The 16,774-nt window shown below is 43.1% G+C and overlaps 1 protein-coding gene and 1 long non-coding RNA gene across 6 annotated transcripts in view; one reads left to right on the top strand and one right to left on the bottom strand.

The window, feature by feature from the left end:
* Nucleotides 1–5,731: 5,731 nt before the first annotated feature.
* On the bottom strand, nt 5,732–15,320 carry TMEM128 (transmembrane protein 128). Its single transcript, XM_073648453.1, has 5 exons — nt 15,144–15,320; nt 12,142–12,277; nt 11,430–11,591; nt 11,242–11,351; nt 5,732–5,962 (listed from the first exon to the last, which is right to left on the bottom strand). The coding sequence occupies exons 1-4, from the start codon at nt 15,259–15,261 to the stop codon at nt 11,252–11,254; spliced, it is 516 nt and encodes a 171-aa protein (XP_073504554.1). The 5' UTR covers nt 15,262–15,320; the 3' UTR covers nt 5,732–5,962; nt 11,242–11,251.
* Nucleotides 15,264–16,774, top strand: part of LOC141162391 (uncharacterized) — a 70,489-nt gene continuing 68,978 nt past the window's right edge. For 2 of the 5 annotated variants that reach the window (XR_012250774.1, XR_012250773.1), the window contains exon 1: nt 15,264–15,356. This is a non-coding gene — a long non-coding RNA (uncharacterized lncRNA). Of the gene's footprint in view, nt 15,467–16,774 lie in introns of all 5 variants that reach the window. The other 3 variants (XR_012250775.1, XR_012250772.1, XR_012250771.1) reach the window with 3 other exon arrangements.

Genomic DNA, 16,774 nt, shown 5'->3' with positions numbered 1-16,774 from the left:
CTGGACTCTGTGCGACTTCTATTCGGCTTTTCAGAAGTGCACAAAACTGTGGTGGACCATGCTTTTATACACGTCTAAAAAGACGGACACCACCAGATCATAGGCCAGACGGTGTCCACGGAGCCTCCCTCTGCCTCATTATAAGGACTCTTCCGCCGGGGGTTCCGTCTGAATCACGTATTTCAGAGATTTACACGGAAACCCCGATGTATGCGCTCAGCGCAGGATAAATGTGAGCCGAGCCTTACTGCGATCTTTGGGAGGCAGAATGAATAAATCAACAGCAGGTGAAGAATTGGTTTTATTTTTCACACCGTTCCTCATGCGTTGTAAGTGATTAGACGACATTACTCTTCAGGTCAATTACAACGATACCAGATTTATATCGGGTTTTTATGTTTGTCAGCTGTCACACACTAGAAGATGCTTTTTTTTATTTTTACAAAAACAAGTTTTTGCATTGAAATATTTTGAGAGCTATAATTTTTCCATATTTCAGTCATGTGATGGCTTTTTTTTTTTTTTTGTGGGACGAGTCAACTTTTTCATCAGTAACATTTTCAGGCACATCTTTTGATCGCTTTCAATTCTGATTTTTGGGAAGCAAGGTGAACAAAAGCCAGCAACTCCGGTTTTGTTTTCCTAATGCCATGCACAGTGTGGTAAAATTGAGAAGGCAGCTTTATGTTTGGGTTAGTACGATTACAGCGAAATCACATTTTAATATTTTTTTTTTTTTATGTTTTGGCGCTTTTGCACAATAAAAAGAATTTAATTGAAAAAGAAAAAATAGTTTTTGCATCGCTATATTCTGAGAGCTATAACTAATTTTTCCCCTGCAGGAGCTGTACGGTGGCTTATTGTTTGCAGGACAAGATGACATCTTCAGAGATACAATATTTATGTGCATTCATCTTTTTGATCACATTTAATTCACTTTTTTCCCAGCGGTATGATGAAAAACCATAGTTTGCCACTTTTTTTTTGGTGTTCACCGTAAGGGTAAACTAGAGTGACTTTCAGTTTGGGTTATTTCGAAGGCAGCAATACCAAATGTGTGGGTTTTTTTTTTTTTCCCCCCCACATTAAAAAAAAAAAGTGATTTTTGAAAAGATATTTTTACAAATTTATTTTTTTTCACTTTGTACCTTTCTGGGACTTTCACATTTCTCACTTTGATCTCTGGTATAAAGCATTGCAATGTTTTATACCTGTGAGTGCTGCATTTACAGACACTTCTTAAACCATGCTTTGAGCATGGTCTAAGAGGTTTTCCGTAGCTTGGTGACCCGGGGGTAGTCATTACCACCTCAGGTCACCATGGCAATGATTGGACCCCCCACAATTATGCTAATCTAAAGGGAGCCCCCTCCTTCTCCCAGCCTCGTAAATGTTGCAAATCGCTCTTGATCGCAGCATTTAGGGGTTAAACAGCCAGGGCCGGTGCTGGCATAGTCCCTGGCTGTTACTGCAGGAGCTCAGACATTAGCAGCAGCAAGCCTCTGCTGTGATCGTGCGGTCCTGCACGATCACAGCACCCCGAGTGCGGGGACCGATGACTGGTCCCTGCGCCTGTTCCCGTGCCGCTCAGCTGTGGGCACGGAACCGCCACTGTACGTTTACAAACAGTGACAGTTTTAAATCATGACGGACATAGCAAGTCATGATGCGGGAACTGACACCCGCTCATGACGTACTATGTCCATTATTGGTTGTATAGGGGTTTAAAAAGTTATGAGCTTTAAGAACTCATGTACATGCTTCCCCACTGCAAAGTCAGCTTCTCTTTGCCTACATGACTGCTCTCAGATGAGGTAGCAAAAACCTGCTGACAGATTTGCTGTGCTGCAGTAGCTGGTAGTGACCAGAAGAGACCGCTTCACTTTGAACAAAGCGGTGGTGCGCAGCTCTGGTCATAGTGTTTATATAACAAAAAAAACACAAGAACAGCTGATTGGGGCGTGTTACCCCCACCAATAGCATAGATCTAGTCAATAGCGTAAGGCCAGTCAACCCCTTTAAAGCTTTTGAAGACAGACTCTTCACATATGTATTGTTAAATCCTCAAGAGACCCAACCCACTGCCACTTGGGCACTTATGAACACAAAATAAATAGAATATTTTATTGTCTACATTACCATTTTAGATTTTAAACCAGAAATCATTAGACAAACAATTTTTCATAAGAACTTTATTTCTATCTTTCCTTTTAATAGTAATAGAAAGTACAGTAGTGAAAAACCTTTGAAACAATTTGATATGTCAAATAAAGATAAATATTAAAACCTTGCAATTTCTCATATTAGCCACAATGCCTAATTTATGACTCCTACTTAAGGTTTGACACATGCACATTAGGAGCAATACACAGACCCCATCTTTTGTATTTAAGCATCTAATGAGCAAGTGCAAAAAAAAAAAAAAAAAAAAAAAAAAAAAAAAAAAAAACACTGGACAGAGGAGTGGCGTTAAGACATTGCCTATTGTGATAGGTGGACCCTGTGTTATCCATTGCATACAAGGGTGCCATTTACCATCCTAATCCTGTCTGACAAATACTGAAAATCATGTAGTATGAATCCAATACATTTAGCTTACAAGCTAGTTTAAAAGAATTTTTTTTTTTTTTTTTTACCATTTTTTCTTCTTCATTAAAGTTTAGACCCCCCCAACTGGACAACCCTTTTTGCAATAGCAGACATGCTGGTGAGTCTTACAGTTAAAAGCATGTCTACTATTGCAAAAAGTATTGTCCAGTTGTGGGTGGGGGGGGGGGGTCCTAAACTTTAAACAATCCCCCTCCCATTAAACAAATCAGGAATCTTGCAGTTTTTAAACTAGGAGGGAAGTTGCAGCCGGCCGTCTCTTTGGCAGATACAGGACAATTAAGGCATTACTGGCATGAAACTTGCACCAGCTCGCAGAATAAATTACTGGTCTAGAAGATTTAGTCATTGAAAGTTATATAAACTTTCATTTTATAGGTACAGAAATTGCAAGGAGAAAATAAAACAATGGCTGCCAATATTGTGTCGTTACCTTACAGAATATATACCTGCAGAAGTTTGATTTCTAAGTAGTACATAGAGTCAATTAACCAAGAACATCTTGAGCAATTAACCCAAGGGGCCATTTGAGACCTTGACTGTTGTGAACGGCCGAACCAAAAGGCTTAAATTAAATTTTGCTTTATTTTTCAAATTTTTGTTAAAATGATGCTTAAAATATTAAAAACAGAATTAAGTCTGTTGACTCGCTGCAACTGCTTAGACGTGTTCGGATAGGGCTTATTGTAATGTGTTCAGTAGCAGCTAATCAAAGCCATATAATTTACTACTTTATATGAAGTTTATAGTCAGACTGCTCCTGCTATTCAGACATTGTACTTTGATCAGCACCCAACACAATATGATGGCCACATAGCCCACCAAACAGCATGTCCCCCCCCACAGGCTCAAACTGTATCCCAGACCATATGATACCTTAAAAAGTGCTGACAAAAAGTCCCAACCATATTACTCACCTAGCCTTGTTCCATCAACTCGCTGGGGCCGACGATTGCTCAGCAGGTACAATGACGAGACTCAGGCACACCTTTACACTCCACCATTGTTGAAATTAATGAAGAAAACAATCCAGCACTATTGAGTTGCAGAAAAACCCTCAGATTAGAAAAGCAATACAAAAACAGTGACGTGACAGCTCAATCTCTGGGCACTGAGTCCAGAATCCCTACAGCGCTGTTACATGTAGTGTACCATATGCAATCTGCCTGAAGAAGGCCCTTTTGATTGAGACATCAACGTTTTTGGACTGCTTTTCTAATAAATCTCAATTTTTCTGCAATGAGATTATAATTTATTATTTTTATTATACAGTTATATGAAAAAGTTTGGGCACCCCTATTAATCTTAAGCTTAATGTTTTATAAAAATTGGTGTTTTTGCAACAGCTATTTCAGTTTGATATATGTAATAACTGTTGGACACTGTAATGTTTCTGCCTTGAAATGAGGTTTATTGTACTAACAGAAAATGTGCAATCTGCATTCAAACTAAATTTGACAGGTGCATAAGTATGGGCACCCTTATCATTTTCTTGTTTTAAATACTCCTACCTACTTTTTACTGACTTACTAAAGCACTTTTTTTGTTTTGTAACCTCATTGAGCTTTGAACTTCATAGCCAGGTGTATGCAATCATAAGAAAAGCTACTTAAAGTGGCCACTTGCAAGTTGTTCTCCTGTTTGAATCTCCTGTGAAGAGTGGCATCATAGGCTCCTCAAAACAACTGTCAAATGATCTGAAAACAAAGATTATTCAACATAGTTGTTCAGGGGAAGGATACAAAAAGCTGTCTCAGAGATTTAACCTGTCAGTTTCCACTGTGAGGAACATAGTAAGGAAATGGAAGAACACAGGGACAGTTCTTGTTAAGGCCAGAAGTGGCAGGCCAAGAAAAACATCAGAAAGGCAGAGAAGAAGAATGGTGAGATCAGTCAAGGACAATCCTCAGACCACCTCCAGAGAGCTGCAGTATCAACTTGCTGCAGATGGTGTCACTGTGCATCGGTCAACTATACAACGCACTTTGCACAAGGAGAAGCTGTATGGGAGAGTGATGCGAAAGAAGCCGTTTCTGCAAGCACGCCACAAACAGAGTTGGCTGAGGTATGCAAAAGCACATTTGGAGAAGCCAATTTCTTTTTGGAAGAAGGTCCTGTGGACTGATGAAACCAAGATTGAGTTGTTTGGTCATACAAACAGGAGTTATGCATGGCGGCAAAAAAACACAGCATTCCAAGAAAAACACTTGCTACCCACAGTAAAATTTGGTGGAGGTTCCATCATGCTTTGGGGCTATGTGGCCAATGCCGGCACCGGGAATCTTGTTAAAGTTGAGGGATACATGGATTCCACTTAGTATCAGCAGATTCTTGACAATAATGTTCAACAATCAGTGATGAAGTTGAAGTTACGCAGGGGATGGATCTTTCAGCAAGACAATGATCCAAAACACCACTCCAAATCTACTCAGGCATTCATGCAGAGGAACAATTACAATGTTCTGGAATGGCCATCCCAGTCCCCAGACCTGAATATCATTGAACATCTGTGGGATCATTTGAAGAGGGCTGTCCATGCTCGGCGACCATCAAACTTAACTGAACTGGAATTGTTTTGTAAAGAGGAATGGTCAAAAATACCTTCATCCAGGAACTCATTAAAAGCTACAGGAAGCGACTAGAGGCTGTTATTTTTGCAAAAGGAGGATCTACTAAATATTAATGTCACTTTTCTGGTGAGGTGCCCATACTTATGCACCTGTCAAATTTTGTTTGAATGCAGATTGCACATTTTCTGTTAGTACAATAAACCTCATTTCAAGGCAGAAACATTACTGTGTCCAACAGTTATTACATTTATCAAACTGAAATAGCTGTTGCAAAAACACCAATTTTTACAAAACATTAAGCTTAAGATTAATAGGGGTGTCCAAACTTTTTCATATAACTGTATACTACGACTGCCTTTTAATAACACATGACAGAACTTTATTTAAGAGGTTATCAGAAGCTGTGGATAAGCCCAGAGCGGACCACAGATCGTTGGAGATTAGTAATTTCTTTTTAACCTGTAATACAGTCATGCAAAAGCTCCAAAGACCAACCATGAACAGCAAATTAAATAAAAATATATATAAAAAAAAAAAAAAGGCCAAGATGGGTATTGATCTGAAAGTGTTTAATGCTCAATTATTGAGCAATCGTTGTTGTATACATCACCATTATCTGCTTTAATTATTTTCAAGTTAGTAAGCTTTAAATAATAGCATAAAGACATACAGGGTGCGGAGCAAAGACATTTCTCTGGAAAAAAAAACAAACACGTATCAGATGCCTGCGGCTGCCTGCAGCACTTAAAGTACATCTTCATGCAGTTTGGCGTCTTGTAGAAAAACTATGAGAAAAAGGAGAGAATAAGTGTTAATCATATAAGAGAATCAGTGGCACAAATTAATTTCAGACAGTGCCCAGCGCCTCCTCAGTCCCTGCAGCAGCCGCCTACATTGACTGACATAGGAGGCGCAGTCAGCCAAGGCAGGAAAGCAGCGATTCTGGGGACAGAGGAGGATCCGAGCAAGGTGGTCTGGTCTGATGGGCATGCATCACAGCTGGACTCTTACAGGTACGCTGTAAGACAAAAAGGTGATAGATATAGTTTATAAAAAGGGAAAACCTGGTGACCGGTTCCTTTTGACTAAATAACAGCCCTTGACCAGATTATGGCCGCAGTGACTCTGGAAACAACCGAACTGTTGACCTGTCCCGTCAACCCACAGTCACATGCAGAGATCTTCCGGTGATCGGCTGCACTGTGCCCTCTGAGGCCTATTGCCCCACTGATCCAGGTGGCAAGTTAGTAGAGACTTCCAGCATTCTCTCATCACCACCCTGCATTGGGTGCGATGCAATTTCCTGCCATGTCATAAGTGAATGCAGCATCACCCATTCATCTGTGTAGGACCCCATTGTACTCCATATTTCCATGCTATATTTAATAGGGTCCAATTCTGTGAAAAAGCTAGGGCCAACACCTCTAAAATAGAAAGCCAGAGTCAGTCCCATGCATTGGCACACTGAGGGTGTAGGGATTTTTTTTAGTCATATAGCCCTGCACCCACAAGAAATCAATATCCTTCTCTCCTCCAGTAGCATGAACCATCACATGTGCATGCACGTTGGTGCTTGAGGCTTTCTAAACTTAGCAGGGTTAAGTTTCCATTTGGCTTTTTTTTTTGCTAGTTTTTGTGCCAAATTCTTCAAAAATTGGCAGATATACACTGCTCAAAAAAATACAGGGAACAGAATATAACTCCAAGTACATCAAACTTCTGTGAAATCAAACTGTCCACTTAGGAAGCAACACTGATTGACAATCAATTTCACATGCTGTTGTGCAAATGGAATAGACAATAGATGGAAATTATTGGCAATTATCAAGACACCCTCAATAAAGGAGTGGTTCTGCAGGTGGGGACCACAGACCACATCTCAGTACCAATGCTTTCTGGCTGATGTTTTGGTCACTTTTGAATGTTGGTTGTGCTTTCACACTCGTGGTAGCATGAGACGGACTCTACAACCCACAGAAGTTGCTCATGTAGTGCAGCTCATCCAGGATGGCACATTAATGCGAGCTGTGGCAAGAAGGTTTGCTATGTCTGTCAGCGTAGTGTCCAGAGGCGCTACCAGGAGACAGGCCACTACACCAGGAGACGTGGAGGGGGCCGTAGGAGGGCAACAACCCAGCAGCAGGACCGCTACCTACGCCTTTGTGCAAGAAGGAACAGGAGGAGCACTGCCAGAGCCCTGCAAAATGACCTCCAGCAGGCCACAAATGTGCATGTGTCTGCACAAACGGTTAGAAACCGACTCCATGAGGATGGTATGAGGGCCCGACGTCCACAGAGGGGGGGGGGGGGGGGGGGGTTGTGCTCACAGCCCAACACCGTGCAGGACGCTTGGCATTTGTCACAGAACACCAGGATTGGCAAAGTCGCCACTGGCGCCCTGTGCTCTTCACAGATGAAAGCAGGTTCACACTGAGCACATGTGACAGACGTGACAGAGTCTGGAGACGCCGTGGAGAGTGATCTGCTGCCTGCAACATCCTTCAGCATGACCGGTTTGGCAGTAGGTCAGTAATGGTGTGGGGTGCCATTTTTTTGGAGAGCCGCACAGCCCTCCATGTGCTCGCCAGAGGTAGCCCGACTGCCATTAGGTACCGAGATGAGATCCTCAGACCCCTTGTGAGACCATATGCTGGTGCGGTTGGCCCTGGGTTCCTCCTAATGCAGGACAATGCCAGACCTCATGTGGCTGGAGTGTGTCAGCAGTTCCTGCAAGATGAAGGCATTGAAGCTATGGACTGGCCCGCCCGTTCCCCAGACCTGAATCCGATTGAGCACATCTGGGACATCATGTCTCGCTCCATCCACCGTCACGTTGCACCACAGACTGTCCAGGAGTTGATGGATGCTTTAGTCCAGGTCTGGGAGGAGATCCCACAGGAGACCATCCGCAACCTCATCAGGAGCATGCCCAGGCGTTGTAGAGAGGTCATACAGGCACGTGGAGGCCACACACAATACTGAGCCTCATTTTGTTTTAAAGGACATTACATCAAAGTTGGATCAGCCTGTAGTGTGTTTTTCCGCTTTCATTGTTTTTGTTTTGTTTTTTTTTTTGGGGGGACTCCAAATCCAGGCCTCCATTGGTTAATAAATCTTATTTCCATTGTGGATTTTTGTGTGATTTTGTTGTCAGCACATTCTGCTTTATACAGAACAAAGTATTCAATGAGAATATTTCATTCTATCAGATCTAGGATGTGTTATTTGAGTGTTCCCTTTATTTTTTGAGCAGTGTAGCGAGTGTATAAGTTTTGCCCAAAAGCAAAGATATTTTTGTAGCTTACTACAAAGTTGTAAGTTACAACATTGCAAAAGTTTGCACTAAAGATTAGAGGCGACCACAAGTTACTATGAGCGAAGGACTGGAGGAGTGCATCTTAAAAATCCTGCAAATTTCATAATTGATGAATCAGTCTGTGCTGCCAGTTGGAGGGGGAAAGGGGCGGAATAAAGTAAAAAAAAACTTTTCATGGTCTTCACTGCAGAGAGTAGAGACATTACAACCTCATGGGCCAGAGGCACCATTTGCACTTTATTGGTTCTTTTGTTTTGTGGTATTGTGCATGTACTGTAGCTCATGAATTTGGATAAAAGGTTAAAAAGTCTCTTCATTTTGTCCTTAACCAAGTTATTGCAAATATAGCATTAAAAGTCATAAAACCTTCAAAAATGATAATTGTCAGAAACTGTACTCCAGGCAGAGACCCGGAGTGAGACAAAGTTAAAAAAAATAATTTGTTTTGTGCTCATTTTTCTCATGGAGCTGTGCAAGCACTTTTTGCATTGCAAGTAATTATCCTTATGGTACCATTTTGTGGCAAAAATAGGAACAACTAGCTCACCCCTGCTATATGGCTGAGATCCTTGGCACAGGGGAAGCCACTCCTGCTAGACTCTGCGCTGTTAAGATCCAATAGAAAAGACTGCTCCAGCTGAAAATTCAGGTAAAAAACACGCACGAATACATTTTTATTCTTTACTTGGATTTTCAGCTGGTGAAGTTTTCTGTTAAACCATTTTGGAGCACATATGTTCAATAGATTTTTTTTTTTTTTTTTAATGAACTTTAGGTTTTTTTTTTAGTTCCAATAGGAAGCTTGAATCTGCCATAATTTGATTGCTTGTACTATATACTGCAATTCCAAAGTATATAGTGAAAATCATAACCACCTACGAGGACAGCAGGACCAAGATGGCAGCCATTAGTATTCAAAAATCCTGCGAGGGCAGGAGGAAAGTGATGGACGCTTGCTCAAGATTATGCCACTTAATGAAGCACTAAAAATATAATATAGATAGTGGCTGGCATGTAAGAGTTTGGGCACAATTACTGTTCGTGTGAACAGTAGTTAGTTAAGCAAGTTTAAGATGAAATGATCTCTATAAAGCCTAAAGTTAAAGATAACACATTTCCTTTGTATTTTGGGGGAAAAAAATAAAAAAATAAATTTCCCATTTGTAATTTTCAAATTTTTATCGTTCCGAAAATTACAAAAAGGGTAATTGACAGATACAAAAGTTCAGGCATCCTTGCAGATTTGTGCGCTCAGATAACTTTGACAAAGATTTCAGATCTTACGTAGCCTGTTATTGTTATGGATTGTTCACCATCATCGTTATGAAAGGCCAGGTGATGCACATTTTCCAGCTTTATAAAAACGCAGACTCCTCTAACCTTGTGCCAAAAAACGCAGCCATGGGTTCTTCTAAGCAGCTGCCTAGCACTCTGAAAATGGAGGCCCACAAAGCAGGAGAAGACTATCAGAAGATAGCAAAGCTTTTTCAAGTTGCCCTTTCCTCAGTTTGAAGTGTAATTAAGAAATGGCAGTTACCAGGAACAGTGGAGGTCAAGATAAGGTCTGGATGACCAGGCAAAATATCAGTGAGCTGCTCGTAGGATTGCTAGAGAGGCAAATCAGAACCCTCGATTGACTGCAAAAGACCTTCAGACAGATTTAGCAGACTCTGGAGTTGTGGTACATTGTTCTACTGTTCAGAGACACCTGTACAAATATGGCCTTCATGGAAGAGTCATCAGAAGAAAACCTCTCCTGCGTCCTCACCATGAAATTCAGCATCAGAAGTATACAAAAGATCATCTGTACAAGCCTGATGTATTTTGGAAACAAGTCCTGTGAACTGATAGAGATTAAAATAGAACTCTTTGGCCACAATGATCAAAGGTATGTGTGGAGAAAAAAAAAAAGGATACAGAATTTCAGGAAAAGAACATCTCAACAACCATTAAGCATTGGGGTGGATCAATCATGCTTTGGAGTTGTGTTGCAGCCAATGGCACAGGGAACATTTCATGGGTAGAGGGAAGAATGGATTCAATGAAATTTCAACAAGTTCTTGATGCAAACATAACACCATCTGTAAAAAAGCTGAAGTTGAAAAGAGGATGGCTTCTACAAATGGGTAATGATCATAAACACACATCAAAATCCACAATAGACTACCTCAATAGGAGCAAGCTGAAGGTTTTACAATGGCCCTCCCAGTCCCCTGATCTTAACATCATTGAAAATCTGTTGATAGACCTCAAAATAGCAGTGCATGCAAGAAGACCCAGGAATCTCACAGAACTGGAAGAATTTTAAAAAGGAAGAATGGATGAAAATCCCTTAAACAAGAATTGAAAGACTCTTGGCTGGCTACAAAAAGTTTACAAGCTGTGATACTTACAAGAAGGGGGGGTGATCATACGTACTAACCATGCAGGGTGCCCAAACTTTTGCATTGGCTTATTTTCTTAAGAGACTTCTGAGTCATGCACAAAGTGAGCCAGATAGTCAGAATTGTGGTGACATTACTGACAAGATGAGCAGAACCGTACTGGACACACCGGAGAGAGCAGCGGCTGGAGCCAACTATGATCTCTGCTGTTCAAAGTGGCTGTATGACATGGCTACCCCCTGACCAATATGGAGCGGGCTCCCAAGCCCACACTATTCACCAACTCCATGAAATACTGGTACATCATGGAGAGGGGAGTACAAAAACTGAGAAACTGACAAAAAAAAAAAAAAAAATTCCTTACCTCCATGTTGTCAACCAAAGAGCGACACCAGCATGACTGTTCCCATGAACTGAGTGAATGTTAATCCCGGAGTGAAATATGACCACACGGCCCATAAGGAAACATTGAGGCTGCAGAGAAGACAAAGAAATAGTCAGAAAGTCCCTTTATGTCAGCACTAAACCAAGGCACTCACAGGCAATACTCACCACACTCCTGCAACCAGAAACGACACGATGGCGATGGGTATGAGCCACGGATACCGGGCATCATAATCACTAATCCCACACCGCCACTCCAGATAAACAATGCAGTACAGCATTATAGACACACCAACGGAGAACGACAGACCACAGACCTTGAGCCAGATACTGCAGGGACAAAAAGTCATCAACTGGGACACAAACAGCCAGCAAAGAAAGTGGCATACAACGTCAAGATTACAACTGGGTTTCATTGAAGACTTTGCACTTTTTGCATTCTATAGCTTCTGTGTTGCAATGCTTACTGATGGGCTGCAGAATGATTTAACTGAGAATCAGTCAGTAAGCTCATTATGACCCCAGATGGGGAATTTGTGAGCTTTATCGGTTCATTTCTGAGCTTAATGTGCAGGAAATAAAGCCTTTAAGAGCCAAACGATGTAAGACTTAACGATACCCAATTGCAAAAGCGATTTTTAGTCTTAAATTAATGCATTTAAGAGAAGAAAGGTGGATAAACTTAATGCAAATGACTCCACACTCTTCATCAAGAGCTCCACATGTACTTGACACATTTTAACACCAGTTTTTGTACATTAAATTTATAGTGAATCAGCTCATGAGTTTCTCAAAAATAGCAAAAAATAAATAAAATATTTTAACTCCGGCAGGGCACAGGCATGAGCGGGTGCAGTAATAAAGGTGTACAATCCCATACCAGTTCTCTTGCATAATTGAGTAGACGACTTTAAAGAAATCCACAAAGTAAGTCAATGACACCGCAGCCAAAATCCAAAGCACAACGTGGACATTAAATCTGGATAGAAGAGTCCTCTTTTTCTTCTTCTCTTTGTCTATAGAAGACACAAAAATGGAAAAGTCACTGCAAGTCTCAAGACAATTCTTTGCATCTCAGCATACATGTCAAACACTGGCCTGTGGGTCAAATCTGGCCCGTGACGCCAGAACCGCCACCCCTATATGCGCCCATTATGCTGCGTGGAGGACCATGTGGGCCCCATTATGCTGCGTGGAGGACCATGTGGGCCCCATTATTCTGTATACTGGTTGGTGCGTGACTTTGCCCAAGTTTTTCATTTTGGCCCTCTGTGTTTGACATCCCTGCATTTCAGGATTGTCACTCAATAATGTTTTATTTAAATCACAAAAAAAAAAAAAAGATAAATAAAAGTGAGTTAGTTAATGAAAATTTCCCAGCATCTCAATATAAAAGCTGCATTGAGACATCCATTGTACATGTCCGCATGTCTGTTTAACCACTTTGCAGCCAATTTATTTTAGTCCACGGCTTATTTTTCTATCTCCACACAGCCGTTTTGGGGACATCCTATATACTCCTATACAGAGGTATTATTGCAGTATATAGTAAACATTTCAGTCATCTTTGAAGCGCAGCCACTGGGTTTCAATGGAAAACCATGACAGCAGAAACAGGGGTCCTTAGCAAGCCCCCAGCTGCCGTAGCGATCCATCAGAACCCCACACTAACAGTCTGTGCTGGTGGGCAAGAGGTGCATTAAATAGCGGACCACCCCCCCGCCCCCTAGCTTACAAACTTTAAAGCCATCAGAGACTGGTACACACAATATATGCAACTTTGTAATTCTCTGGGGAAAGTGGACAGGGTTAAGATGTGCAAAGGGCATCTTTTTCAGGTGGGTTTGCTCAAGAACCCACCTGAAAAAGCACACCAAAAAAAAAAAAAAAAAGTTATTGCAGCGTTGGCGTGGTGCTTCTAATGCAAAGTCCTTGCCACTACGCTAATACGTACCAGCCTCCATCTTCACCTTCTATCTCCGCAGCAATTTGTGATTTACCGGATTGTGCCAGGATTTACGGCAGCGAGCCGGATGACACTATTCCATGCATGTCTATGAGATCCTCATTCTGGCTCTCGGACTTGCATTGAGAGCTTGTGATCGTTACCTTTGACTTCCGGTCATAAGCCAGTGGTGCAGGACCAGAGACTATGAAAGATTAAGACGGCGGTGGGCAAGTATTAGACTACGGGCAGGGATCTTCGATTAGAAGCAGCAGTACAGAGCTGATAAAAAAAAAAAAAATAATAAATTAAAAACACTGGAGTGGCGATGGTTCTTCCAGGACATAAGTATTTAGTATCTTTTACACGAGAAATCTTTAAATTATAGCAAAAATCTACACCTGCTATGATCAAAAAAAAAAAAAAAAACTGTCAACTGACTATAAAGCCAGCGCTATTAATCAAAGAATGGTGTAGAGATAGGGAAAATAAGTAGGTGGGAAGGTGCACTTAAATATTTGGCCACACCATGAAGCACTGAGGGCCTGTGCTTGGTTTGAACAGTCATTCTGTACTGAGTCCCCCTGTAAAAGCAGCGCACCTCATAACAAATTTGCTTCATTTTATTCCAAAATACTTAAAGGGGTTTGTCCAGGACATTAAGATTGATGGTGTATCCTTAGTATAGGTCATCAATGTCTGATCGATGAGGATGAGACACCCGGCATCCCCGCTGATCAGCTGTTCCCAGCACATTCGAGGGAATCGTGGCTGCGACCGGACACTGCACATCCAACCCTATTGCTTTGAATAGCTGCCAGCTACACGGTACCTATACAATCGACAGCATTGCAGCTCCGCAACTGAGCAGCTCTGGTTGCTGGCAACATAGGAAACAGCAGATAGATTGGTGGGGGTACTAAGTATCGCAACTCCACCAGACAGGATGGCCCATCAATGTCAAAGTACCGGACAAGCCCTTTAAGCTTAACCCCATCCTGACAGAGGATGTACATGTAAAACCTATCAGCTGTGGGAGCACATTCTATACACAGTTATGGCTCTCAGAAGAAAAATTATTTGAGGCAGGAAGGGATTAAAGCGTCTCAAGTCGGCCATACTAAAGAAGACAGTCAGTAATACTGAAGATAAAGGCGAAGGTACAATGGGAGTCCAAACCTGATCGCGCACCTTGCAACCACGACGAGCAGCATACACACCTGTGACTACGTTCGGTCACATCGGAGCCAGAAATGGCAGCTGTAATATGGACAGGAAACGTGGTATTCATACAGTGTAGTAAAGCCACCCTAATAACAAGTCCAGGGTGACCGCAGGACCCCCGATCTGACTCGTATAAGGGGCCATCTCATGTCTGCCCATCAGGAGCACAGCGCTCCTCTGCCTCCAGCCAGTCAGGGGGCGAGGACTACCTGATGACTGACAGGTCTGGCCGGCAGTATGGCCGCAGCACTACGTGGGCTCTTGGCTCCGCAGTGGAGAGGGAGCGTTAGCTCTGCTGCATCAGTGGAGCGCAGACTGGTCAATCCCAGGCGTCCGGCCAGAGTCTACACTCACCCTCCCGGCCTCAGAGATCAGCTGGAAATGGAGTGACGGAGCTGTGCCCTAAAATGCCATCATTTCCTAACAAGAGAAAACCTCTTTTATTGATAATTTGATTCATTGCACCATTTTCCTGCTGAGTTTGTGTTGATAAATAGGAGCAAAACTGCAGTGTAAAGCAAGGAGGAGACAGACGCCAGCAGCCAGAGAGGTTAAACCGAAGTAACTGCCCTAATAGATGATATAGAAGGAGGAGGAAGGGAACATATGTGCCAGAACCGCTGACAAATGCAACTTGTCACAGTCCCGCCATTAATTAACACAGTACAGGTGGCTAAAGAACTACAAGTCACAGCACGTCCTCTCCTACACACCGGCACCTGCCGCTCCGGCTTCACCCTGCGGCGCCTCCTCCTCCTCCGCCTCCGCCCGCGGCTGCAGACCGCGCAGCCTCAGCTCCTGCTCCACTCTTTCTTCCAACGTCGTCGCCATCTTGGATCATCACCTGGCCGGAAGTGACGACTTAAAAGCGTCCCGCGGCCTGCAGTTACCGGGGCAACCGAGCAGGGCGGCGCTCAGGCTCTCAGGTGATTGAACGCGAGGCTGCTGGTGCTGTCAGTGTGCGGAGGGCTGATTGCAGACAGCTGTCACCGAGGGGAGGTACCGATCACTAACCGAGGACTCGGGACAAGCTCATGTCAGTAATGGTGCTCACATAACAGCCAAAGAGAGCCCCTCCCCAGAGACATCACAGGACAGAGTGCACCCCATATGCATCCCAGGGCAGAGTGCCCTCCATATACATCCCACGACAGAATGCCCCCCCATATACATCCCACTACAGAATGCCCCCCCATATACATCCCACTGCAGAATGCCCCCCCATATACATCCCACTGCAGAATGCCCCCCATATACATCCCACTACAGAATGCCCCCCATATACATCCCACTACAGAATGCCCCCCATATATATCCCACTACAGAGTGCCCCCCATATACATCCCACTACAGAATACCCCCCCATATACATCTCACTACAGAGTGCCCCCCATACACATCCCACTACAGAGTGCCCCCCATATACATCCCACTATAGAGTGCCCCTCATATACATCCCACTACAGAGTGCCCCCCATATACATCCCACTATAGAGTGCCCTTCATATACATCCCACTACAGAGTGCCCCCCATATACATCCTGTTATGATCTACAACATGAGCTAAGGAAAGATAGGGGAAAGCTGCCTCTACAGTAAGACTAAGCTGAATCCCTACGATGTAGCGGGCTGCCTGTTCCTAGCGAACAGACCCGCCTTAGTCCTCGACTAGTTTGAGCGAAGACCTATAGCATAAAGGGAGGGGTCTCTAAAAGAACTAAGGACTGGGACAAAAAATGGGACACCTCCTAAACAGTGAAGTAGTTGCAGAACACAAAAAGACAAACTGACAAAAAGGTACTAGAGGTCCCAGAAGGACCAAGTGAACTGACAGAGAAAGGCAAAGAAGCACCTGGCTAGAGAAACAGTCAAACACTGAAGTCCAGGACAGCCAAAAGGGCGGAGCTGGAATATAAAGGCAGATGGTCACGTGACCGCAAAACACATGGGAAAAATCAAACAGGAGGGTTCTAACAGTACCCCCTCTTTTATGAGGATCCTCCAGATCCTCCAGGCCTATCCGGAAACCTCTTGTGGAAAGCTTTAACAAGCCTAGGAGCAGAGACATCATCTGTCCTAACCCAGGAGTTATCCTCAGGACCGAAACCCTTCCAGGAGACGAGATACTGTAATCTCCCTCTATGCCATCTAGAATTCAAGATACGAGAAATTTCATATTCGCCGTCTTCCACCACAGGAGGAACTGTAACAGTGGCGTCCCTATCAGATACGTCAGCCTTTTTCAACAAGGAAACATGAAACACAGGATTAATCTTCCAGGAAGTAGGGACATCCAACCTAACCGCAGACGGGTGAACAACCTGAAGCACTTTAAATGGACCCA

The sequence above is a fragment of the Phyllobates terribilis genome, unplaced genomic scaffold (genome assembly GCF_046119375.1).
Source record: "Phyllobates terribilis strain yellow unplaced genomic scaffold, ASM4611937v1 Scaffold_1__5_contigs__length_1240528914, whole genome shotgun sequence".
NCBI classification, from domain to species: Eukaryota; Metazoa; Chordata; class Amphibia; order Anura; family Dendrobatidae; genus Phyllobates; species Phyllobates terribilis.
Note: the sequence above shows the minus strand (reverse complement) of the source record. Positions and strands in the feature narration are given on the sequence as shown.

What these genes read in the sequence shown, in the direction of transcription:
- TMEM128 (XM_073648453.1), bottom strand. Translation starts at nt 15,261, where the DNA reads ATGGCGACGACGTTGGAAGAAAGAGTGGAGCAGGAGCTGAGGCTGCGC. An exon ending in AGCCGGAGCGGCAGGTGCCG is followed by an intron (nt 12,278 to 15,143) that starts GTGTGTAGGAGA and finishes TGTCTTCTATAG; the next exon opens with ACAAAGAGAAGAAGAAAAAG. An exon ending in TTTCTGGTTGCAGGAGTGTG is followed by an intron (nt 11,352 to 11,429) that starts GTGAGTATTGCC and finishes TCTTCTCTGCAG; the next exon opens with CCTCAATGTTTCCTTATGGG.